The sequence below is a fragment of the Equus asinus genome, chromosome 10 (assembly GCF_041296235.1).
Source record: "Equus asinus isolate D_3611 breed Donkey chromosome 10, EquAss-T2T_v2, whole genome shotgun sequence".
In the NCBI taxonomy this organism is placed as follows: Eukaryota; Metazoa; Chordata; class Mammalia; order Perissodactyla; family Equidae; genus Equus; species Equus asinus.
Genome location: NC_091799.1, coordinates 52,899,228 through 52,925,646, shown reverse-complemented (window position 1 = coordinate 52,925,646; position 26,419 = coordinate 52,899,228). Strand labels below are relative to the sequence as shown.

Here is a 26,419-nt window from a genome sequence, read left to right as displayed (position 1 = left end):
TGCATTGCTATTTAGGGCTGTTTTTGAAGAGCTAAGACTCTTTTGCTTTAACCTAGTTTTTTAAACTGTGAGCCCGCGCGTGTTTCTCTGAGAGCTGCTCTCACACTGGCTTTTCTGTCTGCCTTTTTTTTCTGAGCATGCTTCACTCCGGGCCAGCCCGGAGAGCCCCGACTGGCTTCACTGAAACTCTTCTAAAAATAGCAACTTTCCCTGAAGCCCCAGCCCGAGGGGGGACAAATTGGGTCCCAAAGGAGGCTTCTTGGGAAACTAGAAGTTGTGGAAATTGGGATTTGGAAATGACACAGGCTTTTTGGTGTTGGAAGTGATGTAATTCACTGTCGCGGGGGAACCGGGCATTGAGTTGGAACGTTGGAGCGAGCCGCTCGGTGGGTTTACATAGAAGCGGGCGGAGAGTCAGCTTGGCCCACGGGGCCCCAGCCAGCCAGGATGAGCATTGCAGCTCTGGTTTTAGTGTGTTGCTGGCTCTCACGTGTTAGGGACTCTGAGCTGAGTGGACCCTTTAGGTTCCCCCCTTCTCCGAACCCTTTGTTGCCCAAGCCAGGGGTGGTGCGGCTCCCAAGGGTGGGCCCTGCCTCGGCGACCAGCTGAGCACTCGCTCCAGTTGGGTGACAGTCCAGGAGGCAGTGCATGGCCTGGAGAGAAAAGGACACTGTGCACCTGAGACTGGGAGTGCATCCAGAGGGTTCCTGGTGCCCCTCTGCCCTCCTACCCCAGAGCTGGTGTGCTCCCAGGACAAGGACTGGAGTCCACACGAGGGAGGGCCTTGGGGCCAGTCACACCACCTCTCTGCTAAGAAAATGGTTTGGATTCCTGCCTGCCCGGCTCAGGTTGTGGTGGAAATCACGTGAGCCCTGGGCCTGGGCTGTGCTCTGTGAGTGGCGGAGGCATAAGCAGAAGAACCAGTGTTCCCTCCCTCTCTGTCCCCACCTCACTCTTTTCCCAGCAGCAGACCCCAGAGCACCATTTTAAAGCTGGGCCGCCGTGCCTCAGCTCTCGTGCCGCCTTCCTCTGGGAATGGCACTGCGGGTGGCGTGAGGTGGCAGCAGCGAAGCATCTGCAGCTGGCGGGACGTTCCCAGGGTCTTTTGCAGGTGTCAACAAGAACTCTCATTATGTCTGCAGCCTTGGCGTGATAATAGTCATGCCGTCTCAGTGCTAACATCGTCCAGGAGCCAGGTGGAGTGATTTTATGCGTTACCTTCTTGCATTCTTGCGGCGGCCCTGTGCGCTAGGGCCTGTCATTATTGTCATTTCACAGATGAGGGAACCGAGACACGGAGCTGTTAGTAGGTGGCAGGGCATCCAGACCCCACCCTGACCACTGTGCTCTGCAGCCTGACCAAGCGGATGTTCTGGAAACTCAAGCAGCAGGTTTTACAAAGAGACTCCCCGACTTTCATGCCTAAAGGGACAAGTGTCACAGAGCCCAGGAGAGGGGAACAGCAGCATGGAGGGAGGCACCTCCTGGCCCTGCCACAGCCCTGCAGCCACAGCCCTGCAGCCTTCTCAGAGCTTCCTGGTATGCCAGGGTGGTCCTGGCAAGGAAACGAGTCTTCCTCGTTGGACCCCCATCTTCCTCTGGGCCTCCTCCTGCCTTACTCTGCCTCTCACGTGCATCCACGCATGTCTCTTCCATAGGCCTAAGGACAGGGACACTGCCCAGAACATAGTCCCAAACCTACTGTGAGGCAGGCTGCCAGCAGCCGATGGCAACGCCCAGGGCTCCTGACCCAGAAGGCAGACGACGTGGGTTCTTGCCCTCACTCCACCACTGAGGTGCGGTGATTGGCAGGCTGCATCTCTTCACTGTGCCTCAGTTTCCCTATGTGTAAAACGGAAGTGGTGACGGTAGGACTCCCTCCCAAGGCTATTTGGAAGATGAGGTGAGAAGATCAGCACAGAGCCAGCATCTCCCACGGGGGTCAGCAGAGTGTGCAGAAGCCTCTCCAGGCCCCTCCTCATCCTGTGGGCTGCCACCTGTCCCTCACCTGAGACTAGTGTCTATAACTAGATACCAGAGGTCAAGGCTGCTGCATGCTGTCCCCATGACTAGAGCCTAGAGGAGGAGCCAGTCCCATGACTGGATCCTGTCGGGGGAGCCGTGTCCCCGTGACTGGATCCTGGAGGAGCCATATCCCCGTGACTGGATCCTGGAGGAGCCGTATCCCCGTGACTGGATCCTGGAGGAGCCATATCCCCGTGACTGGATCGTGGCGGAGGGGGAGCCGTGTCCCCGTGACTGGATCCTAGAGGAGCCGTATCCCCGTGACTGGATCCTGGCGGAGGGGGAGCCGTGTCCCCGTGACTGGATCCTGGCGGAGGGGGAGCCATCTTCCACGACTGGAGTCGCCCCTTCTCCCCACTGCTCCAGTAATTGGTTGGTCCAGCTTATCTAAGAAAGTCCCATGTGTGCACCATTGTGTTGCTGCTTTGTCTTTGTCCTCAGGCCTGCCCCCTGTGGAGGGGACATGAAATGCCCTCTCTGTGCCCTGTCCAACTCCTGCCCTCCCACGGATTTCGTGTCTCCTTTCCTTGCTCTTTGAGGACCATACTAGCATTTTTACACCAGTTTCTACCAATCCCTTTGTTTCTAGTGGCTCTGTGTTTCCTGCTGTACTTTTTCCTGCTTATTTTCTATTTTAGTAAAAGTGGTTCCCCAACCCCACCCCAACCCCAGGGAAAGTGATCTTCTCTTTTTGGGGTACCAAAGGCCCTGTCACCCGAGAGGAGCCAGCTCACCTGCGGTTTGTCAAGCCTGGTGCTGTGCTGGTGTTTGAAGTGGGGGTGCACACAGAGATGAGTCACTGCCCACCCAGGCTCGGCCAGCAGGTGTGCTGCCCCCTCACCTGTGCTGACACAGAGGAGGTGGGCATGCACAAGCCTCCCATCTGAGGACCCCATGTGCTCAGGGGCCTGGAGACACTGGTGTAAAGGATTCCAGGGACCCAGGAATCATTGGGAGGGGATGGGGGTGACTGCAGGGATGAGGCTGAAGAATCAGGCAGTGGGGGGCCGTGATGAAGGCCCTGCATGCCTCAAAGTGTGCTTAGAGGTTGCCTGTGGGCATTGGGACCATTCAGTGCTCCATACCTCTCCACCTGTCTGTCATCTCTACCCATCTACCTAGCCACGCATCCCTCTCTCCATGCACCTATCTGTCGCTGGGGTGATCGGGTTTGATTTGGGTTGGAGACAGGTGATGTAGGGGTGGGTGGGAGCAGGAGTGGGAGGTCCAGGCCAAATGTGATAAGAGCCCAACAGAGGAGCCATGGCTGTGCCAACAATGGTGGGCTGGGCTGGTCAGTCAAGCGTGGGCTCCGACTTGACTCACTTGAGGGGCACCCATAGGCAGCCCAGGGGCATGAGAGGGTCTGGTGCCATTCTGATCAGACGCCTGTTGCTGCCTGTCACTGAGGGAAGGCATTGGCCACACAGGCCAGCACTTAGCCTGGAGGCGGCACAGGGTGAGGGTGGGCGCATCTCTGAAACATGAGCTGGAGGCCCAGGGGACTCTGGGGTCAGGAATACCCATTGTCCCTGTGTGGGTGGGATGGCCTGTGTGGAAGGGGCACTCCCTCATGGGGCTGCTCTCGCCTGCTCTTTGTTTGCTGGCTTGCCTGTCAGAGGCTGGAGGACTCCAGGGGGCTTGTGAGAGACCCTGGGACCGAGCAGGGGCTGTGCTGCACAGCCTGGAGGGTTGGGGGCCTCGCTGAGGCTCTCTGTATGTGAGCATCGGTTCAATGGACGTCCGTTGCCTCCGTGTTAACAGTTATTTCTGCCTCTCTTTCGTGTCCTCTCTTTCAGCCCCCAACTTCTGGCCCTTTCACCTCCTCCTTTGGAGGGGCAGGATTCTCAGATGACCCCTTTAAAAGTAAACAGGACACTCCCGCTCTGCCTCCGAAGAAGCCTGCTCCTCCACGGCCTAAACCGCCCAGCGGTCAGTACTCTCTCTTCTCTTGCAGCCGCCCACCCACCGGTGCAGGACGGCGGGGGAACTGAGGGCCCCTCCGTTCACCAGCCCAGAGGAGAGCAGATGCCATGGGGCCCACACTCAGAGCAAAAGGGTCTCCCCTCCACCTAGTCGCCTGGGTCCGTGCATGGTGTGTGTGTAGCCCGGGCCCCTCACTGGCTCCAAGCTCTGTTTGGGGCTCCAGGGTGGTCTCTGGAAGGCTCAGGGCTCAGAGCTGCCGTACAATCCCAGCCAAGCAAGTTGCCAGGCCCTGCGGCCACTCCAGCCTCCCCACCCCACCTGAGCTCTTTCCCAGGTTGGCTCAGGGAGGGCCCTAGGGTGGGGACGGCAGCACTGGTGGCCGAGGCTGCCCTCTTGATTCAGTCTGGCCAGACTGCTGATTTCTCTCAGCCTTGGCCCAGGCCCTGCTCTCAGGAGAGGGCCCAGCGCATCCCCCCTGAGGATTCTGAGGACTTTGAACTTGTGCATGGGATCTCTCTCAGGTGATGGGAAAGGCTGACAGGCTGGGTTACAGACTCGAAAGCAGAATGCTGTTGCTTCAGTGGCAGAAGGATTCATTGCAGTTTCTCAGTCCGTGTATCCATCCCCTCCGTGTTTCCTTGGTGCCTCGGCCAGGATGTGTCTCATTCGCAAGTTTCCAGGCAGTCTCGCCTGCGCTGTCCCTAGACTGTGGGTGGCGACAGGAGAAGCACTCGCTCCCTCACTCTGCCTGCTCTGCATGGCCTTCCCTCTCCCTCCAGCCTGAGCTTGCCCCTCTCCTTCAATCTTCCCATGAGGCCCATGGTCATTGCAGGCCCTCGAGCTCTCTAGTTATCAGTGGTCATTGGTCCAAGGTTGGCCACTCTTCCTACACAAGGTCCACCTGTCAGTAGAGACGAACGGAGGGGAAGGAATTTTAAAAACACTGCCTCTCCCCTCCTATCACCTGGGCTGGCCGGAGCTTTCTCTCAGGGGGACGGGTGGAGCATCTCCTGATGTGCCAGTTTGGCCTCCTTACAGATGAGTCATGAGAGAAAGTATGACCAATGGGCCGGGTGGATTTATAACAGATTTTCTGTGAACTGTGAGCAGAAACAGATGCATGAAGCGATCACTTCTGTCAGCCACACATCAAAGGCATTTACCATGAAACGGGGTGGGGGGAGCAGAACCAACAAAGGAATTCCCTTCCATCTGTGAGAGGTTGCTGGTGCCTTAGACGGAGACAGTGGCTTAGGGGACCTTGATGGTCTCCTGATCAAATGGCATCAGGCCTCCTCTGCCTGAAAGATGGGAGCAACAGTATGCTTGTACATGCACGGACACAGTGCACGCAGTTCATGCGCACACATGCACCTGCTTGCACACAGTTGTGCACATAGATGTGCACACACGTTCACGTACTGCATGCTCACACTTGCACATGCAAACATGCATGCACACTCTAGTTGCATGTGCAGACGTGTGCACACACTCATACCTATGCGCACACGTGTTCTCACACAGTGCCTGCATGCACACGTGTGCACATGCTCTCCTGTGAATGCATGTGCACATACGTGTTCCTCGAGGAGGAGATGCTCCACTCAGTGGCTGACAGGTTCATGGCTTCATTCTCAGGGTTTCTTGGAAACTCTCTTCTTGGCCTCCTCTTCTTATCTGAACCAGTGCTCGGTCTGCTTTCGAACTTGCCTTCTGCTGTCCCCTCCCCTTGTGTCTCCCTCTGCGATTCTGCCCACCACATTTTGGCTTCTGCTTTTAGTGTAGCGCAGACTTAACAAGCAGAGAACACCAGGAGTTTGGGGGCCTCCTTGGAGCTGGTGTCTGAGCTTAGGCTTCTTAGAGAGCTGTCCATGTTTTGGGGTTGTTTGACCCTGGGGGTCTTAGGCTGCCTCTGCTCTTGGCTGTGGGCTGCCACACCCTTGCTCTACTATGGCTGGTGAGGTGCCCCTAATAGCCTGTTCACGTCCATGGCCCTTAAGAAGCACTTGTGTGCCTCTCATCTCACCAGATCCTAGCAAGACCTGCGAGATAGATAGGCAGTGTGATGCCCTTTCAGCAGAAGAGAAAAGGGAAGTGAGAGAAGTCACGTGGGCCTCCTAAGGTCATCAGCGAGGTGACCCAGTGACCTGCCTCCGCCCAGCCCTCCCACCCCCATAGGCAGCTGTAATGAGAATCAAGCCGTGAGATTGGGGGTGCTCTGGAACATGGCTGACATGTGTGCGGTGTGAGCAGCCGCAATGCATCCGCGTGTAGGCCTAAATGTCTCTCGTTTGATTCTCTTACCCAGAAGCCATGGCTGAACAGAAAAAGCCAGCGCTGTACACACTGCTGGGCGGTAGGTACACACCGTGTGGCGGTTGCCATGAGCGCTTCAAGCGGCGTTTCTGCTGTGGTTTCATCCTAACCTCTAACAACCTGAAACCGCTAGCCGTGCCGATGCACCCACGCGCGTGTCTGACCCAGCGGTTGACGCTTGAACAAGTCACATTTGGGGGAGGCGTTCGGCTCTTTGGGGGACGCAGAGGAAGGTGTCTGCCCCCACCACTTCTCTGATGGAAGGGATTGAGGTCCCACTGTGCACACTGCTCTCCCTTCTCCCCGTCCGCACCGCACAGAGCGAGGCTGTGTAAACTGGGAGCAGCGTAGTCGTTAGCTGGTTCTTAGCAAGACGGGTCGGCAGATGCGTGCTGGAGGAAGTCCTGCTCAGAACACTCGTTACGAAAGCACAAGGCAGGCCTCTTGTTTTCTTGGCTGTTTAGGATGGGAAGCAGCCGAGAGGATGTACAAGTGTTTTTGGGTTTTTTTTTAAGAAAATATAAAGTCCAACAGTTTGAAAGTGAGGAAATGGAACGTTCTTTTCTACTCTTCTCGCTGGCCCGGCCTTTTCCCGCTTGAAAAGGCCACGTGGCCATCATGCAATGGTGGCTGCCTTCTCCCAGGAACAGCTCGTCATCGCACTCCAGGGCCTCCCTGACATGTAGGGGGAGCTGCGGTCCCAGCGTGGCTGAATGGGGTGGAGGTGAGGTGGGCCCCCTGCTCCTGGGGCCCTGTGGCTCTGGTGGTCCAGCCGTGATCCTGTGGAGATAGGCAGAGTGAATGACGCAGGCCGTCTGGTGATAACAGTTCTTCTCACAAACCAAATGCGCAGCTTCACGCCTGCACTTGCAGAAACCAGGATGAAGGATGGGCTCTTCCATAAACACGCTACCCTACGTGTGAAATGGGTCTGATGTCCCCACATTCCCACCTGGGGCTTGCCTGTCCAAGGGGCTCCTGAGGTTTCTAGTCTCTGCACCTGGAGTTGGCTCCAACCTGTGAGACCGAGACAGTGAGTCTGACGCTGATTGCCTCCAGCTGCTGGGATGCCCATCCTGCCAGAGTCCCGGGAAGCTGCTTGACCAGACTGCTTTCCGGATGTCGGACAGGGGCCTAGGTTCCCGTGCCAGCCCTGCGGCCATCCCCCTGAGGGGCTCTGGGCAGGTATCTTAACCTTGCCAAGCCTCAGTTTTCCTGCTTGAGCATGGGACCAACTCTGACCTAGCAGGTGGCCATGTGGGTAAAGTGCCCTTGCACAGCAGTTACCCGTGATGTGACAGATGTGCGGTGCACCCCCAACCTGCTCCCAGGGTACGTGACCAGGACGCAGGGCCCCCTTCCACAGGTAGGTCCTTTCCTGGGAGAGACAGAGGCTGGGCCTGAGGCAGCCTGTGCGTGCAGGGAGTCATCAAGGCAGACTTTCTCCCGTGAGACTGCAGGCTACAGAAGTCTTTGCAGTTGAGAGCAGTCAGAGCGTGGGTAGTGGAACTTCAAAGAGGGCTCCAGGGTCCTCTCGGCAAAACGTAGCTACCGTCGCTCGTGTGGGCCCAAGTGCACGTGCGGTGTGAGGCACGCGTGGTTTCTGGCTGCCGTCTCATGCACGAGAGGTAGAGTTCCCATTCTATGGGAGCTGTGTTTAAAAGCTCGATTGAGTTTTAATTGACATGCAATAAACACGTATTTGTGTCAGCCTGTGCAGTCACAGTGGGGACCCCTCCACCTGGGAGCCTTGCCAAGGATCCCCTACAAGAGTTGTGGTATCACACGGGTATGACAGGAGCAGCCCACGGCTGGTCATCTGCTCTCAAGGCCACATACCCCATTCTCTCTTGCCCCAAGCCAGAGAGTGTGCCCTCAGGGACCAGCGAGAGTTGGCCTCTGGAGCATGAACAGGACTTCGGCACTGAGTTCTCTATGCCTGGAGGTCTTTTCTAGAAAGGTCTATCAAGGTATTCAATAACCAGCAGGTGTCTGTTTGGGGAGAGAGAACTGGTTTCTTCCAGGCAGATGCAAAACAGACTCCGCCAGCAGCCGCCGAAACCTGTCAGTTAAAGTTAGCGCACACACCTCCCCCAGGTAAACAATGGTGTATTTTCTGCAACGGACCAGAGATCTAGATCAGTCAGAACTCACCGCTGAAGAGTTTCTAGGTAAAAGTTGTTGATTTGCAAAGAGAGAAACAGATTTTTTTTTTTAAGTACAGGAAATGGCTGTGTGGGTGTCAGTGATTGGGCCTCGCGCCCCGCGGCGACAGATAGCGGGATCCTGCGCCCGGCCCCACCCTTGCCACTTCCTGCAAGTGCAGCCCTGCATTGCGGTTCCTGCAGCCCTGGGTGACACCAGCTAGCGCGCCTTCACCGCTAACCAGCCACTCACCTTTAACCTCTCCCCAATTTAATTACCCTTTTATTACTGCTGACGACCTCTTCACCTCCAGAGTAAAGCCATGCACATGCTTACGGAGTCTTTTTGACCCTCTTCCCTCTCCCACGATTCTTCCAATGAACGCAGGACAATGAGATGCCATTTTACCTCTCCTGTTTGATTCAAATGATTCTTAAAAAAAAATTCTCCCCTAAAACACAAGTCCCCTCCCACACCTGTGTGTAGGCTCCACACAGGGTGACTGGCTGGGATTCTTTGGAGCGGTTTTCTGCTTGCCGCCCACCCGGGGCCAGTCCGCTCACTCGGTGGTCACCTTGACCATCCTGGGGAGCTCCTGCACGGGCCGCGGTCACGGAGGGACCCGCCCTTCTTGACCGGCATCAGCCCATGTGCTGTGAAATGCCAGGCGAAGGGTGACACCGGGGTGGCTGTCCTTGGCTCGCATGGGTTCCGACCTCTTGTTTGTCACACCAGATCCACTTGTAAAATGGCTTCTCCAGTTGAGCCGTGCGGTTAGCACCTTAGCCTTGAACTTAACTACTTTAATTCCGTTCCCACGATGATTTCAAAGAGATAATTCAGTGGCTACATGTGAAGTTCTAGAATGGGACAAAAGTGGTTCACTGCCAGCTTGACACGCCTGGAAAGTTCTGGCAATTGCTGGCCAGCTGGGGTTACAGTGCTCCAGGGAGCTCAGATGCCCAGCGTGGTGGCACCCTCCCTGCCTGCCTGCCAGCCTGGCCAAGGCTGACTGCGACCCCTGACAGCGAGTGCTTGAGAGCCCGTGAGCCCTGCCCCTGGTAGAGGGAGAAAGGTGATTTTCTTCTCAACCAGTTACATGTAAAATCCTGGAGACGGATTGTTCTTTGCGTTGAATTTCTGTTCTGCAAAGTCGGCTGAGTTTGAAAATAGAAGCATTTGCCTATCTTAGCACACACCCACCCTCCTGCACCCAGAAGGGCGGATTGAGTGGGAGTTGAGTGACACGGTTGTCACCTGTTGTTCAGTGGGGCACAAATGCCCGGGACTGGGGTCCTGGAGCAGAGGAGTCAGGGCTCAGGCAGCTGGAGTTCTGGGGGCTGTGGGGCCTCGGGTTGGGGGCAGGCCCAGAGAGCCCAGACTCCCCGTCCTGCATCTGAGCATGGGGGTGAACAGACAGGAGCCACACCTGCCCCCAGCCCCTCCCTGCTGGCCGGTCCTGCCCTGGTCCCTTAGTTCCCACTACAGCAGGGGGAGGGCCCCAGCAAGATGCTCCCTCTGCGGATCCTGCTTTTCCCGCAGGATGAACATGGTCCCTCATCTCTTCGTTTCTCACGTTCAAAGCACTGAGTCCCACAGTCCCCCCTCCCTCTGCCGTTGTCAACTGAAAAAGAGCAGTGTGATCAGTGGGGCATCTGACCACGAAGAGAGTGAGAGTAGGGGTCCCCGTTCTGCTCCAGGCTCTCCCACCTCTTTCCCAGCTGCCCGCCAGCAGGAGGGAGCCCCTGGTGGACTCTGTCCCTTCCTCTGCAGTGCACACTGCCTGCTGGCTGGCTTCCAGACCCGCCGTGGCTCCATGGGGACTGTTACATGTGGGCACAGCACCCCTGCCTGTGCAGAGGGGCATTCTGGTGGCATTGGTGCTCCCCCGTAGGGAGGAATAAGGCTGGGCACCCGCCACCCCTGTGCAGACCCAGGGCTCCGCCAGCCTGGCTGCGTGTGGCTAGCATCTCCCCGTCCCCCCAAGGCACCCGAGCCCCTCGGAGGGGACAGGGCAGGCTGGCACACAGGCGCAGATCAAAGAGCAAAGGTGATTTTTCACAAAGCAGAACTCTGAGCCCTGCAGTCTGCTTTGCTTTTGTTGTAAAGACTGATTCCTGACTGTAGATTTGTTTGTGGATCACCTGTCCCCTCCCCTCCTTTGTTCCAGGACTGAGTAGCCCCCTATCAGGTTTCTTACACATGTCATGGGAGCATTTTGTGGAAACCTCTCAAAAATTGTATTTCTCACTCCAAAAGATGTTTATCTTTTGAGGACCCAAAAAGCGTGGCTGCTTTTCTCCTTTTTCTTCTGACAGTGGGATGACCCTACATCCATGGGACTTGTCGCCCGGTGCAATTTCCATGACCTTTGACCACCTCAGATGCCTCTCAGAGGATGAAAAACACGTCAGTTGTGGGGGTGCCTAATGGATAATAGTAAATATTTGTTCAGCTTTTCTCAACAATTCAGAACCAAACCTCATCCTGTTCCCTTCAATGCATTAAGCAGATTTTCTTAAAATTCGGTAAATATTTTTTAGTGGAAAATCTCAACACTGTGATGGTGGGACCTCAGATTTTATCAGCCAGGGCTGTGCGACTTGGCACGCTTTGATCTGCTGGGTTTGCCTTCTCCCGCATGCCTCAGCCAGGCGAGCAGGCTGCTGGCTGCAGGGCTCCTCCCTGCAGGCCGGGCGTTGGTCCTGCGGGTCCCAGCCAGAGACCCCGGCGTTCCTCGCTGCCTTCCCAGCCCACCGGAGGTGGCAGCCAGAGGAAAACAGTTGTGGGTGGGTGGGGGGGGGTTGTAAAAAGCAGTCTTTTTCTGTAAAAAGTTTCCAAGTGATTGTGAATTTGAAAGGTTGTGCTCTGGACAGCCTGCTTTCTCTCTTTTTCCCCACTCCCCCCAGTTAAGTTTTTCTGCTGGGGTTGAGGGGCAGGAAGGGAGGAGCCGAGGTAATGAGCGCCCCCTCCCCAGCCACAGCTCTCCTGTGTGCTGTGAGCCTGAGAAGCCTGGCACGGGGTGGGTGTCCCGACTTGTGCAGGGTGAGTGACAGTGCTGTGGGTGTCCCGAGTTGTACAGGGTGAGTGACAGTGGTGTGGGTGTCCCAAGTTGTGCAGGGTGAGTGACAGTGGTGTGGGTGTGCCAACTTGTGCAGGGTGAGTGACAGTGGTGTGGGTGTCCCGACTTGTGCAGGGTGAGTGACAGTGGTGTGGGTGTCCCGACTTATGCAGGGTGAGTGACAGTGGTGTGGGTGTCCCGAGTTGTGCAGGGTGAGTGACAGTGGTGTGGGTGTCCCGACTTATGCAGGGTGAGTGACAGTGGTGTGGGTGTCTTGAGTTGTGCAGGGTGAGTGACAGTGGTGTGGGTGTCCCGACTTGTGCAGGGTGAGTGACAGTGGTGTGGGTGTGCCGACTTGTGCAGGGTGAGTGACAGTGGTGTGGGTGTCCCGACTTATGCAGGGTGAGTGACAGTGGTGTGGGTGTCCCGAGTTGTGCAGGGTGAGTGACAGTGGTGTGGGTGTCCCGAGTTGTGCAGGGTGAGTGACAGTGGTGTGGGTGTCCCGAGTTGTGCAGGGTGAGTGACAGTGGTGTGGGTGTCCCGACTTGTGCAGGGTGAGTGACAGTGGTGTGGGTGTCCTGTCTTGGGGTAAATGGCAGTTGTGTGGATGTCCTGTATTGTATAGGGTAATGACTGAGGTGGGGCAGCTGTCCTGACCACAAACCTTTGTTTTTTATTGTTTTGTTTTGTTGTTTTTGTATTTCTCTCTCATCTTCAGCACTGCATTTTCCAACTCCAGCCCTGAATTTTGTAAACAGAACCCAACAAGTGTCCAGTTGGGGTGAACACACTCTCACACTCATGTGTATTTCTGGCACTTTATGCATCAGATTGTTGCGACCCCCCCATCGCCCAGAGCCCTGTCTCCTCCTGAGTGAAGAGTTTCAGGCAAGAGCAGCCGCCTTCCCGCAGAGCCCGCAGGGCGCTCGTTTTTCCACGGTTTGGGGGGTCTTTGTATTCCATCGCATCTTCTAGGCATGGTTCTCGGGGCCCCTTTCCAGGGGAGAGTTTCCTGAAAAGCGTATTGGGAAAGGCAGATGTGGAGCTCCCCTGCCAGCTGCTCCTCCGGGGGGCCCCCCTAGTCCCGACCGCGTCCCTGTCCTGGGTGCAGGCGTGGGGGGCGCTCACAGACTGGACAAGAGAACAAATAGGAGCATTAAAACAATTTCTGCCAGGGTGGAGCCGGCCACCGAGTGTTTTTTTAACAGCACACACTGTGGTAAACCATCGGGCTCATACTGTTTTTGCTGAAGGCAGCCCTGTGTGCGGTTTCGGTGCACCGCTTGGGTAACTGTTGAAACTGCTGCGGTTTGAAATAAGCCCTATTTGCCTTTTCTTCAATCTTGCATTCCTCTGCCCTGGTAATCTTCAGAGTGCTGGGGATTCGCTGGCCACCAGCGCCCCTGGGGTCCTCATTTAGTCTGTCCTCGGTCACTGCCTTCTGCCGTGCTGGGGGTCTGGTGGGTCCCGCACGGACGTCTAGGAATGGCGATCCAGAACCATGTGCCCGGTAGCAATCTGGTTAGTTTTTATACCAATTCTTTTCTCTTTTTTTAATGATTTTTGTTCCCTCCTCTGAAACACAGCTCAGGCCAGACTTTTCCTTACATTGCCATGAAAAGGCATAAAACTGTGCACTGAGTTTCCTCACGGAGGTAGATAAAAGTGACTTGGTCACGTTTAAGATAAGCTACACCTCAGAAAATCGGAAAAAGCGATTAAGGAGTTAGCAGAAGTGGTTACATAAAAGCAGGAACTACACTCAGAATGTTTTAAAAGTGCGGCTGCTAAAAATAAATGAGGGTGCGGAGTGGGGAGTGTGGCCGGAGGGCGTGCGTGGAGTGCCGCTGTAGAGAGCCCCTGGTCGTGAGCCTGGTGTCGAGCTGGCCTGGGAACCCCACGGATTCTGCACGTGTCAGGTCCAATAATGCAGCCTCTATGCCAAAGCACAAAAACAGACAACCGAGAAAAAACCGTTTTTTTTTTTTTCCCATCTGAAAACAAGAGCAGTTGACGTGCCCTGGTTTCGTATTAACACAGTCATGATTTCTAAATAACAACGGTTTCAGCAACAGAGCAAAACCAGGTCCTGGCAGCTCTTGATGTGAACGATGCTTTCCATCTTCCCGAGCATCTCTGTGCTTGTCAGAAACCTCAGCTGGAAATTCTGGCCAGCTGGATTCTTAACTGCCTCCCACAAAGCAATTGTTTGAAAACCACACAAACGAGAGGAGGACGGTCTTAATTGAAAATAAGAAAAAGAGCCCAGAAGTGGGTGATTTGTTTGATTTCTCAGACCATCACTCTCGGGGCCTGACTGGGACATGCCCACCCCTTCGTCCCTGCTCAGTTGTCAGCCCTTTGTGACCAGACCCTGTAGGAAATGCTCCAAGAAATCAAGCAGGACCACCCTGTGCTTGCCATCAGAACCAGGGGTCGCACCGTGCCCTGAGGTTTCCAGCCTGTCCCCGCAGCTCTTTTTCCTGTAGTAGGATTTTGCTATTTGGTCCATCGTCATTTTAGTTTTCTGTGAAAAATCAGCCTGTGCACCTGTGAAAACGTTCACTCTCTTGCAAAGCAGGGAGGCCATTTGCCTTTAATCCTTCCCAGCTCACCGGAGGGGTTCCCCCAAAGGGTCTCGTGTCCCTCGGGATGGAGCCTGTTTGGTGGCACTGGCCCAGAGGACCCCACTGGGGATGGGGTGGTATTTACTGGCAGCTGCAGTGTGCTGAGCCCCACCCACATGGAGCTGACCCTCAGGTGTGCTGGAGGCTAGACCAGGACAGATCAATGTCATGGGAGGTGGACAAGGTCGGGGGGAGGGTCTTCCAGGGGAGGTGAGGCTGTGCCAATGCAGGGAGAGACTGGCAAGGCTGGTCGGTGCAGGACAGTCAGGACGGTGGAAGTGGCTATGGGAACAAGACTGGCGGTGGCCAGGCTGTGAGGACCATGCAGACTGAGGTCAGTGTTCCGTCCCTGTGTGACCTGAGCCTGCATCCCCATCCCTCAGGACACTGGCCCCCAGGGCACCCCTGCCCGTGGCCTTGGGGGTCCTTGCGGACACCAGCTGGGTGCGCAGGGGAGGGCTGTTCTCCCTGGGCCCAGAAGAGGCTGCAGGCCTTTCAGGAGCCCCTGAGCATGGTTCATGTGGGAACACACGTGTCTGTCTCCGTCAAGCCTTAGGTGATGCCCCTGCCTGGGGTTTGGAAAGCGTGGCAGGGTGTGTGTCTTGGCACTCTCTGTAGAGGGACTCTTCTGGGGCTGCGTGTCTTCTCTTGGGGGTGGCACCTGGCACGTGCACTGCTCTGTGGTAGGGAAGGAGTCCCATGGAGGGTTCGAGGAGGTGGGATGGGGGGCTGCTGCACAGGGAGCTGCACAGATACCCGGCCAGTGTGGCCGACGCGGGGAAAGTGCCCTCACTGTGGGGCTGTGCCTGTCCACCATGCCGTGCACGGACCCTCTGAGTGGCTCTGTCAGCAGAGAGCCGCAGCTGGAGTCTTGAGTTTCCTTGCAGGGTATGCAGCAGGGGCGAGCTGGCCTGGCTCTTCCCCCAGGGACCTGGAGCATCCCTGTCTCTCGGAGGGGCCTGATTGGGTGGTGTGCTTACCACCTGCCAGGCATCTGAGCTAAGCCCCTCTCAACAGCAGGGGTATGCACAATTTTTCCCTAAAAGAGTCAGTATTTCCCGCCCTGCAGGCCTTCCATTTGCTTAGCTGCTCTCTGCTGTCAGGGTGGGAAAGCAGCCATAGAGGACACAGGAGGGAACGGTCCAGCTTATTGGCACTGGCATCCAGTAAAGTTGACTTGCGGAGGTAGGCGGCCCTGCTGTTGGTCACCACCCTGGCTGCTGTGCAGGGCAGGCCCTGTGCTCCCCCATGGGGGTTTGCTGGGGCTGTCCTAACAAAGTACAGCATATTGGCGGCTGAAACAGCAGACTGTGTTCTCGTGGTTCTGGAGGCTGCAAGTCTCAAATCAAGGTGCTGCTGCCAGGGTCGGTTTCTCCTGAGCCTCTCTCCATGGCTTGCAGCTGGCCATCTTCACTTGGTCTTCCCTCTGTGCGTGTCTGTGTCCTACTCTCCTCTTCTTATAAGACTCCCCGTCCTATTGGATGTTGGGTCCACTCATCGGACCTCCTTTTAGTTTAATTACTTCAGCAAAGATCCCTTAATACAGTCTAATGCAGTCACATTCTGAGGTACCAGGCGTGAGGACCTCAACATAATGAATTCTAGGGGTACACAATTCAGCCCATAACAACCCCTTTTCGTGGATTGGGAAACTGAGGCCAAGAGAGCAAGGCTAAGCAGGGTGGTTGCATCCTCACCACCTTCCAGGGGCATGCCATGGCCTGCCTCACCCCGCTGCCGCCCCACGGCTGGGCTAGAAGAGCTGAGCCCAGGCCCCAGGGGATGGGAGTGTCATGAGGGCTTTCCCCAAGAAGGTGGCAGCGTTTGAGTTGGCAGTGCCTTCTGGGCTCAGGGACCGGACAGAAAGAAGGCCTGAGTTTGGGGGTCCTGGGGAAGGAGGGCCATTGGGGGATGCGGGAAGAGTTTGGCCTGGGCCCGGCAAAGTGGAGCATGCCTGTTAGAGAGCTTCAGTCGACCAAGGGGCTCCAGCTGGGCCCTGCTCTAGGCAGGGGGACGCAGTGGGCGTGGCAGGGCCTCATCTCCATGGAGCTTGTGTTCTGCTGAGAGACTAAGCGACGGAAAGCCAGAGTGTGACAGGGGCTGCCGAGGCGGTAGACAGACTTCTTAGCCAGAAGCAGGGCGGGTGACCTCTGAGCAGGCAGCACCCACGTGGGGAGGGGCGTTCCTGGCAGGGGAACAGGAGGCGCAGGATAGAGAGGGCAGGGGCAGGATGGAGGCCGGGGTGTGTATTTCTAAAGCAGTGGGGAGCCATCGGGAGATCTCAGCAGTATCGGTATCAGCTGTACATTAAAAGGCCACTTTTCTGGGTGGGGACAGCCCATGGGACAGGAAGCTGAGAGTGAGCAGCCAGTGGAGGAAGCGCTTCCTAGGGACCCAGGAGAGATGTGGGACGTGGGACACTTGCCCAGGGTAGTGGCTGCAGAGAGCAATAGAGTGACTTGAGGTGGTGCTGGTACGTGGACCAGAGCACTCTGGCCCCACACCCACCCTCCCTCCTGCCCGAGGTGTCCCTGAGGTACACCTGGTGCCCCATGCTCCCAGGTGGACAGTGTGGTGTTTACAAGCTGTTGGGCAGGCCTCACCCCACATCTCCTGCCAGAGCTGCTGACCTCGCTCTGAAGAGAGGGGAGATGGGTCTACAGTGGCACGGGCAGTGCTCTCCTCTCCCCACAGTGCCAGGGCCAGGGAGGTTTTGGTGGGCCCGATGTCTCACCCCTCAGACCAGGGAGGATCTGGCTGGGTGAGGTGGCCCCAGGGAAGCCATCTCAGGGAGGAGCATTTGGTGCTGGAGAGGCAGCCTGAGGATCTGGGCTCTGTCCTGAACAGGAGAGGAAGGAGCAGAGGTAGGAGCCTCTTCAGGGCAGAGGACGGGGTGTGGAGATCAGCCCAGGCTTTTGCTCCGAGAGGCCAGCTGCTGTGGGAGACAGGCCCTCAGTCCTGCCATGCACGGGCTCAGCACTGCCCTTCCAGTCCGAGCCCAGGTGGCACACCCTGGGGCTTTGGTGGAGGTTTTCCGTGGGGCCACTTCCTTCTCAGCACCCACCTTGGTCACTGGGCCTCAATGCTGACTGCATTGTTTGAGGCCGCAGGGAGGCACTGACAGATGCCCCAGCCTGCACCCTCCCCCTCTACCCTTCTCGGTCGGTGTGAGTTCTGTCAGTTCCTGGGCCGGGTAGTGTGACCGAGACAGTGAGGCCACAGTGGGCACGCCTTCCAACCTGCAATTCCACTTCCAGAAATGTCTCCTACAGATAGACTTGCACATGTGTACAGTGGTGTTGCTTGTGACAGTGACAGCCTGGACTCCCTCGGCTGAGGCTTGGGGTCAGCGCGGGAGTCCCGTGCAGCCAAGGCCAAAGGCGCTCTGCTTCTGATTGTGGGAGGATGAAAAAGAGCTCAGCACCAGGCTGCTTGTGTCTTCGAGTCCTGTGCAAACCGCAGGGAGCACGCGTCTGTGTTTCCTTGAACGCGCAGAAGGAAACCAGCAGTGGTTCTGCAGGGCAGGGTGGTCCCCTGGGTACCAGTGATCGGCGGGTGCAGCCATGTACTGGTGGCACCCACGGCCCTACACGCTCTGACTTCGGGGGGACAGGCCTGGGGATTCCGCCACTGCTCCTGGTGGGCCCCGCCCAGCCTCTTGTCTGTCGGCGCTCCCCAGCTGGGCCTGCGTTGCTGGTGCCATGCATTTCCTGGGGCACTGCCAAGCCTCACCACCGTGGGGGAAGCTGAGACAGGACTACAGCAGCATCTGTACCTATGCTGCATCCAGCCACAAGTAGATAAGCTTGCGTGTCCAGGCGAGGGGCTGTGGGCCAGGTTCCCACCAGCCGCGTGCCCACTGAGCACCCACGGTGCGTGGCACTGCAGTGCAGGATGCTGGGGTGGCCTGGAGTGGGACAGACCCATGTTGTCCCCTGAGGTGTACGGCTATTTGTCAGTCACCTCGTCTGACCTTCTCCTCTCCATTGTCACTTTACAGAGAAGAAACCGAAGCCAGCTGGCACTGAGGCGCTCGTCCTTGTCAAGGCCCCAGAACTAAAAGTGGCAGGGGCAGGCTGTGGCCCTGGAGCCCTTCAAGACACCTTGGGGCCCTCAGGAATGTCGCCTGGGGAGCAGCCTCAGAGGATGGTGTAGAGCCAGGCGTCAGGCTGGACGGGCAGGGGGGTCTCTAGCTGCAGGCAGCATGGCGGTGGCTGCGTTGGGGGGAAGGCGGCTGTCTGGGCTCAGGTGCTGTGGGGGCAGGTGCAGCTTGTGGCCAGGGGTGTTCTCTGGACATGCAGCTAGATGCCCAAAGTCATCTTGGAGGGTGGCCCTCAGCTCTTGGGTTCTTTTTGCGCATTAGCATTGGAATTGCAAGAGCAGACATAAGCAACTCAGTTTACAAATTGAAATCGTGTTAAGTCTCCTCGAGACTGTAGTCTGGGGCTTGGACCTCGCACTGCTTGGATGCAAATGAACTTCTGGCCTTCAGGTACCCCGACCGCCCCCGCCAGCTGTTGGGCAAATGAATGGCGTCAGGCAGGAACCTGGCCTGCAAAACTGGCAGATCCTGGAGGCTCAAGTAGGGCCCCCCATTGCTAAGCAGGCCTGGTGAGGCCTCTGGTTCTTAGTAGAATATTCCGGCACATTGGCAGGACTTGCTGGGAGAAGCCACCTGCCCTCAGGCCACATCCCCCAAGCACGGTCTCATGTACAGCCATTCCCTCTGATTTTAAACACCTCTCTCCTGGGGGCTGGCCCGGTGGCACAGCTGTTAAGTTCGCACATTCTGCTTCGGCGGCCCGCGGTTCACTGGTTGGGATCCCTGGTGCAGACATGGCACCACTTGGCACGCCATGCTGTGGTAGGCGTCCCACATATAGAGTAGAGGAAGATGGGCATGGATGTTAGCTCAGGGCCAGTCTTCCTCAGAGAAAAGAGGAGGATTGGCGGCAGATGTTAGCTCAGGGCTGATCTTCCTCAAAAAAAAAAACCACCTCTCTCCCACATCCCTGTCGAGATCTGCCTTGCTGGGACCCAGGCATCCTAGAGCCACCCTCAGCAAGACCCCAGAAAGACCCAACCCCTGCCCCTTGGAGCCATCAGCACCAAAGGGACAGTGGGAGCTGAAAACAAATTCCATGCCCAGGATGGCAAGGGGGTTTGTCGGGTGAGCTCCCTCCAGACCTTGACAACTAACATGGCTAATAGCAGCCCATGGGGTGACACTAACCCCCCTTTTTTGTTGTTGGAAGCTTGCAGTGTATTTTTCTGCTCAGCCATGATTCTTTTCTCACTCAGTGTGATGGAAAATGTTGCCATACTGAAGGGACTCGCTTGAACACGCCTGCGTGTGAGCTTTTTACGCTTAGTCCAGCTGCGCGGGCTGCGGCGGGCAGGAGCTGTGTACAGTGCTCATCTTGTATCGCTCACGGTCCGTTAAGTCTCTGGGGTGAAGTGAGAGTGAGGCCTAGGTCCATCCTGGTTCCCGGGGCCAGCCCCTGAGCGGCTTTCCGGCTCTTTCCTAAGAGGGGAGAGGGTGTCCCAGTGAGCACGCCCCGGCCTCACTCAGGACTCTGTTCTGTCCGTGGTCAGTAACTTGCATTTCTTTTTTTCTCCTTTTTTTTTCTCCTAAACTTTCCAGGAAAAAGTACACCTATAAGCCAGCTTGGTTCTGCAGACTTTCCCGAGCCCCCCGATCCATTCCAGCCGCTCGGGGCTGACAGCAGTGACCCGTTCCAAAATAAAAAGGGGTTTGGGGACCCGTTTAGTGGAAAAGATCCATTTGCTCCCTCCTCTTCAGCTAAACCTGCTAAAGCCTCTTCCTTGGGCTTTGCAGACTTCACCTCTGTAAGTTGAGTTCTCCGCCTCCGCGCCCCCACCCCTCTGCTTGCAGCTTCTTTGGGGTTATTTATTTTGTCTCCTGCGAACGGCACACCTCCTGGCTTATGCCCCCGGTGCCTCATGCCATGGGCTGTGTTACTGATTCTGTACTGCCGCTTTCTGTAAGAAAGACCGTTTCTCAATAAGAAGAGCTGTGGTTTGGGCGCCCTGTGATGAGGGCGTGCTCTTCCAGCAGGGAGCCTCCACGCCTCTCTGTCCCGCGCGGTAGGCTTGGTCACCTCTGTCGGCCGGAGGCTGCTGTGTGCATTGATCTTGGAAACCGAGATGTCAAACGCTTCTGAAGTAAGAGAACAAGATTGCACAGTTACATCAGGGTTTCGCTGTCCCCAAAAAGGTCTCTGTGCAGGAGTTCTTTCTGACAGTGCCACCCCGTGCATTTTGTGCCCCACATACAAACTGAAGGACCCAGGAGGGACAATTTGATTTTGTAAAAGTTTCATTTCAGTTACCAGCTACAGTGAAAAGAGAAATCCAACTAGAACAACCGCTCAGAAGCCCTTTCGTTTTGAAAAAAAAAAAAACAGAAAACCCTCAAAAAGCCATTTAGCAAAGTTAGGGGCCTTTTTGAGTCGGCTTTGTTTCTCAGTATGAAAAAAGATCCCAGATTGTAAACGCTGTCACTTCAGAGTGTTTTCAGTACCCTTGTTGGTACCCCAAAATCTTGTTCTCAGAGAGCCTCTGATGCTGTCTTCCCAGAACTGGTTTCACTGTCTGTGGTGCACGCATGTTTTGAAAAAGCTTTTCTTCCTTCGAATTTGCAGAGTACCCTGTTTTCCTGGTTAGGTGTGAGATACATTGTTTATAGATGCCTCGATTCCTAGAATATCTTTCTTAAAACAGGCTTTGTCATCTCAGCACCCAGCGAACGCCCCATTCGTTTCAGATCCACCCCGTGCGCAGAGATCCTGTGGCTTACTGAAATCGCTCTTGGCGACCTGTGAATGTTTTCCGACCACAGTTAGCTTGGTTTGTTGACAGCCAGTGCACACGGTGTGTGTATACAAATGGCATCATTGTTAATAAAAGCCAGGAACAAAACCTACTTTATCTACAGTTTCTTGAATAGCACTGCATTTATTTTTCAGTGGAAAAAACATTAAATGCTGATGAAAAAAAATAGAACTATTCACGCATGACTCAGGGAGTCTGTTTTGGGTAGGGAAGAGGGGTAAGTGGATTTGAACAGCAATTTGAAGAAACGACTGCTCTCTTTCTGGAATGCATGGTTCTGTTTCCTGTGACACCCCCTCCCCTCCTCCTCCTCCCAACGGCTGTGTTTTGGAAAACATCATTTTTTAAAAAAAAATGCCCCAAGTTTCAAGCTGTCATTCGGCCCACCATTTCTGGTTGTTCCAGAACAGTTGTTAATGTGGATTTTAAAACACCATGGTACTTAATCATCCTCAGTTCCAGGAGGGGCATCGGATTCTGCCCACTCAAGTTTGCAGCCCTGGTGCTTTCTGTTTAAGATCACCTTTCTGGCTTCGATTGCCTCAGTTTTTCCAGAGGAAATCTCCCGACAGTGAGATGCAGCCACTCTGCTGGGATGGCATGCGGGAGAGGCAGGACATCTGACTGGTTTGTTTCGTCCCCTTGGTCATACCACAGTCCAAAAAAAAAAAACCCAAAAAGCACAGGTTCGAAGCTGTCCCCTTCCGCAGACTCAGGATGTCTTTGCATTTTCGTGGCGTCCAGGAGCTCAGCCCATTACCAGTGGATTCTGGGTTCACTGGACCTCGAAGATTTGTGCTAATTCAAAAAAGGCCACAGTCAGCTCCTGGTTTTCAGCTTTCCTGGGAAATGCCGAGAGATCTCTAACCGCCCGGTGGGTGGCGGCGTGACCTTCTCAGACTGGGTGTTGCAAGAGGGCCACCAAGATGTGTTGCTGCCGTGCAGGGCAGCTTGGCCCGTGTGGTTCAGGGAAACCGGTGTCACACACGCATGCTGCACGTGGCCCCCTGTTGGTGCCCTGGCTCAGCCACTCTGGAACCTTCTAATTGACGAGCCCTGAGTTTCCATGAATGGCTTACTTGTACTGAGAGCTGTTCACACGAAACCTCTGTGCTATTTCTTTAAAAACAAGCTTTTCTGTCTCTGGTGAATGTGTTTATTAGGAAGTAGCATTTATAGGTTAGCAAAACAGCTCCATTTTCTGGAAGTCTGCATTAAGAGCAGCTCAAAATCAGATGGGATAAGCCACACTTTGCATTGTCCAACGAGTTGGATGTGATGTCAACATCAGAACAAGTGAGTTACGAGCGGGAGTTAGAAGTGTCCCGATGAGCAATGCGGCAAAGGTCTGCGGGACAGCTCAGGACACAGGTTCGTCCCTGGTGAGGAAGGGCGTCTGGGGGCCTCATGTGCAGGCCACTGAACCTTGGATTTCTTCTGAATAAAATGGCCTAGTGTCCACCCAAGCAGGCAGGCCTTGGCGCAGGAGATGCCCGGGAGGGCGGCGTCCTGTGCCCTGCAGTGGCTCAGCTCTGAGACTGGACACAGGGAAGCAGAAATCAGTGCTGCTCCTTCCTGAGCAGCTGCTGCACCCACGAGTTCCAGATTCGGCACATCGAGTGGCACATCCAGGTCACAGGACTAGAGCACAGCCAAACCAGGTGTCCCCACCAGGGCCGGAACACGATCCTCAGCTGATTTGAGACATGGGGAGCCACAGAGGACAGGCCCTCCTCCAGTCCCCTCGGACGTCACAGCCCCACGTGCTTCTCCATGGGAAGAGCGTGCAAAGTCCTGAGCCCGGAGCCAGAGCCGGCCTCGGACCAGCCACTCCGCAGGCATCTGGAACACTCCTGTCCGCATATTTAATTTGAAAACTCTGAGCCCTGGAGCAGGAGGCTCTGCGGTGACATCCCGGCACTTGGGCTGAGCGGGGACCGTAGTGTGCCCCAGCCTGCCAGGTCGTGGCCTCAGCTAGTTGCTTGACCCCTCTGGGCCTCCGTTCCAGACTTTGGTCTGCATCACCTGGTTGTTACTGGCCACCCCCACTTGCCCCCTCCTCTGGGCTGGCAGAGGGCCAGGTCCCTGTCAGCTGAGCTGTCCCCTTCCAGTGCTCTCAATGGCACTGTGGGGTCATTTCCACCAGCGTTTGTTGTTTTTTCCTTGTTTTTCTCCTGATGAGGTGTTGGAAAATTCCCCAAAGAGTTGGGGGTGGAGAGGACAATTCTCTGTGCTCTGTGATGGAAACTCGAGGGGCAGGGACCAACTCTTCAGGGAGTCTAACCTGGAGACCCATCTGACCCCTGAGTGTTTTTCTGGGCAGTTTCTCTAAGAAACGGACTCAGCCCTTTGCCTCGGCTGGCTCTTCCCGCTGACCCCAGCCGTCCCTGCTGGCTGCTGAGGCCGGGAGGAGGGAGGCCTCGTCGCCCGCCTTCCTCTTCCTCAGGCCATGTCTAGCTCTAGACCAGGCTCCCTCCATCCAACCCGCTTCCCTCCCCGGCCCCCGTCTGTGCCATCTGGCCGCATCGCTCCCCACACTGGCCGTCAAGCCCTGAGGCACTGAGAAACTGCCCGTCCGATCATCCCACTCGCCTCACCGGCCCAAGCAGCCTCTGAGGGGATCTCTCAGCTCCTGTCTGAGCCCACAAGCCCCTCTCAGTCCGGCTCCTCCCACCCCACGCTCTGTTCCGACAGCGCCCAGGTTGGGCGCTTGGCCCCCCAACACCTGGAACTGCTCTCGGCATGCTGCCCGGGCCTCCGGCACCCGTCTCCGTCCTGTGGCCCTGACTTCAGCTGCAGCTGACACCACCCCAACCCCAGACCCAGGGGGAACGCCTGGCGTGCTGAGGGCATGGGCTCTGCAGCCGCCTCCCCATCTCCCCAGCCTCGGTGTCCCCGCTGGTAGAAGAGCCCGCCTCCAGGGTTGTCACTGGCCTCGGTGTGCATGTGAAGAAGTAGCTGTGGGTTCCTGTTGTGTGAGCTTCCTTCCCCAGTGCTCGCAGTGGAGTCTGCAGAAGCCTCCACAAGAGCCCGTGTCGGCTTGGGGTTCTGTCTGTCTGCTCCCGGGGGCGCCTTGTGGAGGGCGGCCTGCCTCTTGATCCTTGGCGCCGGCCAGAGCGGGTGCCGAGAGGAGGGACGCCAATGAAGGAGGCTGCGTCCCACAACAGGCCGCAGCTCTGCCTAGGCTGTCTGGAAGGGATGGAGCAGAGTGGCTGGGGCCCACCGAGGGCCCCGGAGTCGGGGAGCCATGCCAGGGGACAAGCGTGTGACCTGGCTCTTTTCTTTCCATAGAACTAAGGTACCTCAAATGGTATGAAATCACTCATCTTGTTATCTCTGTTATTTGAAAAATTTTTTTTTAAAAAAATCGAATCTTTTGGAAGAGGATCTCAAGACCTAAAAACTCCTGGACCAAATGGCAGCATAAATGGCAGGGCTCCTGTCAGTGTTCAAGTACCCAGTGGCTGCAGCGGCCACGGAGCTCCCGGAGCCGGCTGTGCTGGAGATGCACGTGGGAGGGCATGTCGTCTGTGCACGCAGCCCCCAGCCCCAGCACCTCTGCCTACTGGCGTCATCAGCCTGTTGTCGCTGTTCATCCAGGCCCTGGCCTTGTGGGGTCACCGTCCTAGCTCCTCAGGGTTCAGCTGACCTCTGCTCCCCGGCTGCTTTCAGGGACGCCCCTGCTATCCCCCAAGAGGAGGCCGAGTGGTCGTTTCTCAGCCCTGTGAGGCCTCAGAGGCTCCATTCTGGGGACTCGCTGGAACTCTGTCCCCGACGATGCGGGCGTTGCTTGCCTTGCTTCCCTGCAGAGCAGAGTGGCTAGTTTCTTGGAGGTCTGAGGGGCGGTTAAGGGCAGACGCAGCCCTGCTTCCCAGGGGCGTGTGACCCCTTCCAGACCAGGGGTTAGGACCATGGCGTGTGAGTCCCCTCCCCACCCCCACCCCAACACGGCTTCTGGCTTTTTCTGGTTTTCACATGCACGCTGGGCACCTCCCCCCATGCATCCCAGCACAGCCTTTCCCTGCACCCCTCTCCCCAGGCCGCCTCATGTCCCCTGCACCCCTGAGCCGGCGGGTTGTGCTCTGGGACCGTGTAACCCAGCTTCCACTTTTCTTTGCAGTTTGGCAATGAGGAGCAGCAGCTGGCGTGGGCCAAGCGGGAGAGTGAGAAGGCCGAGCAGGAGCGGCTGGCGCGGCTGCGGCGGCAGGAGCAGGAGGACCTGGAGCTGGCCATCGCGCTCAGCAAGGCTGACATGCCCGCCACCTAGGCGCGGCCACCATGCGTGCACGTGGGTGGGACAGCGGGCCGGGTGCGAGGAGAAAACGCAGCAGTCTGTATATACACTCACTCTCAGCGGTCCCCGTGTCACATTGTGGCGTGTCACAGCCATGTCATGTCAAGGACGTGCTGCCCACAGGGCCTTGGTTCTGGGGGGCTCTTCCGGCAGAGAGGCCACAAGGCATAGGCCACCCGCCGCCACCACCGCAGATCCGCCTCTGTTGTGACCTCCCTGTCGAGTGACAGCACCAGGCTCCCTCCTGCCTGGACCAGGAGAGCAAGCGTGTGTGTCTGCCCCAACCCCCCCCCCCACCGCCCGCACGCTCGTAGCTGGCGAGTGCCAGCGCCCAGCCTGCACCCACCCGACCCCTCCCCGCCCTCCCCCTGAGGCAGACGCCGCGATGTATGCATTCGTTGTATAAAAATTAAGTTTGAATGATTAATATAAAATATTTTAATACAAAACATAGGGATCTTGTTTTCCCTTTCATTTAAACATTGTTCTCCTTGCATTAACGTTCACACGTGGTGTCGCGAGCCAGGCCAGCCCCTCAGCGAGGGGGGGCAAGGTGGAGCATGCCTCTTAAATCCCAAGTGTTTGAGTAGACTCTCCGGCCACAGAGAAGGTCAACTTGGACGTTTTCAGGGGTTGTCCTGTTCCCCCAGGACTCACAGAGTGTTTCTGAAATGGTTTGCGGACCCCCCTGGCCCAGGCTTTGCTTCTCACTGTCCCCAGGTAGACTGGATACCCCAGGCTGACTTCCCTCGGACAAAGATGATAAAAACTTGTGAGGGGTTTCAGCCAGTGTCCGAGCAGCCTGAGCACAGCCTGTATCCGGAGAAGTGCGGCCACCGCCCCGACCCCGAGGGCCCCCGTCTGCTGCTCCTGGTCTCTGGGCCAAGGTCTCTGCCTTCCCCTCTGCCCGTGAAGCCTGCGCTGTCGACCCCCCCAAGCTGCACGCTGGCTCCCAGCCGCCTGACTCCATCCCAGCGGGGGGCGTTCTGAGAACAGACAGGTGCTTATGTCTCTGCTGCTTTTTACATTTTAATCAACTTTATTTTTTAAGCCACTTTTAGATTTGCAGAAAAATCACAAGATAATACAAAAACTTGTCGTAATCCCCTCACACGGTTTCCCCTTATGTTTCAACATCTTACTCTGTATGGTGCGTTTATCACAATTAGT

At 56.4% G+C, this 26,419-nt stretch overlaps 1 protein-coding gene across 39 annotated transcripts in view; it reads left to right on the top strand.

Moving 5' to 3' along the window:
* The window catches only part of EPS15L1 (epidermal growth factor receptor pathway substrate 15 like 1), a 93,258-nt gene extending 67,511 nt beyond the window's left edge, over positions 1-25,747 (top strand). For 5 of the 39 annotated variants that reach the window (XM_070519335.1, XM_044774426.2, XM_070519331.1 and 2 more), the window contains 3 exons: positions 3,825-3,957; positions 6,260-6,307; positions 25,076-25,725. In XM_070519335.1, coding sequence (XP_070375436.1) covers positions 3,825-3,957; positions 6,260-6,307; positions 25,076-25,086 — 192 coding nt within the window. In that variant the 3' untranslated portion in view covers positions 25,087-25,725. Of the gene's footprint in view, positions 1-1,278; positions 2,398-3,824; positions 3,958-6,259; positions 6,308-19,744; positions 19,951-20,844; positions 21,610-25,075 lie in introns of those variants that run through there. The other 34 variants (XM_070519332.1, XM_070519336.1, XM_044774439.2 and 31 more) reach the window with 16 other exon arrangements.
* Positions 25,748-26,419: the final 672 nt, after the last annotated feature.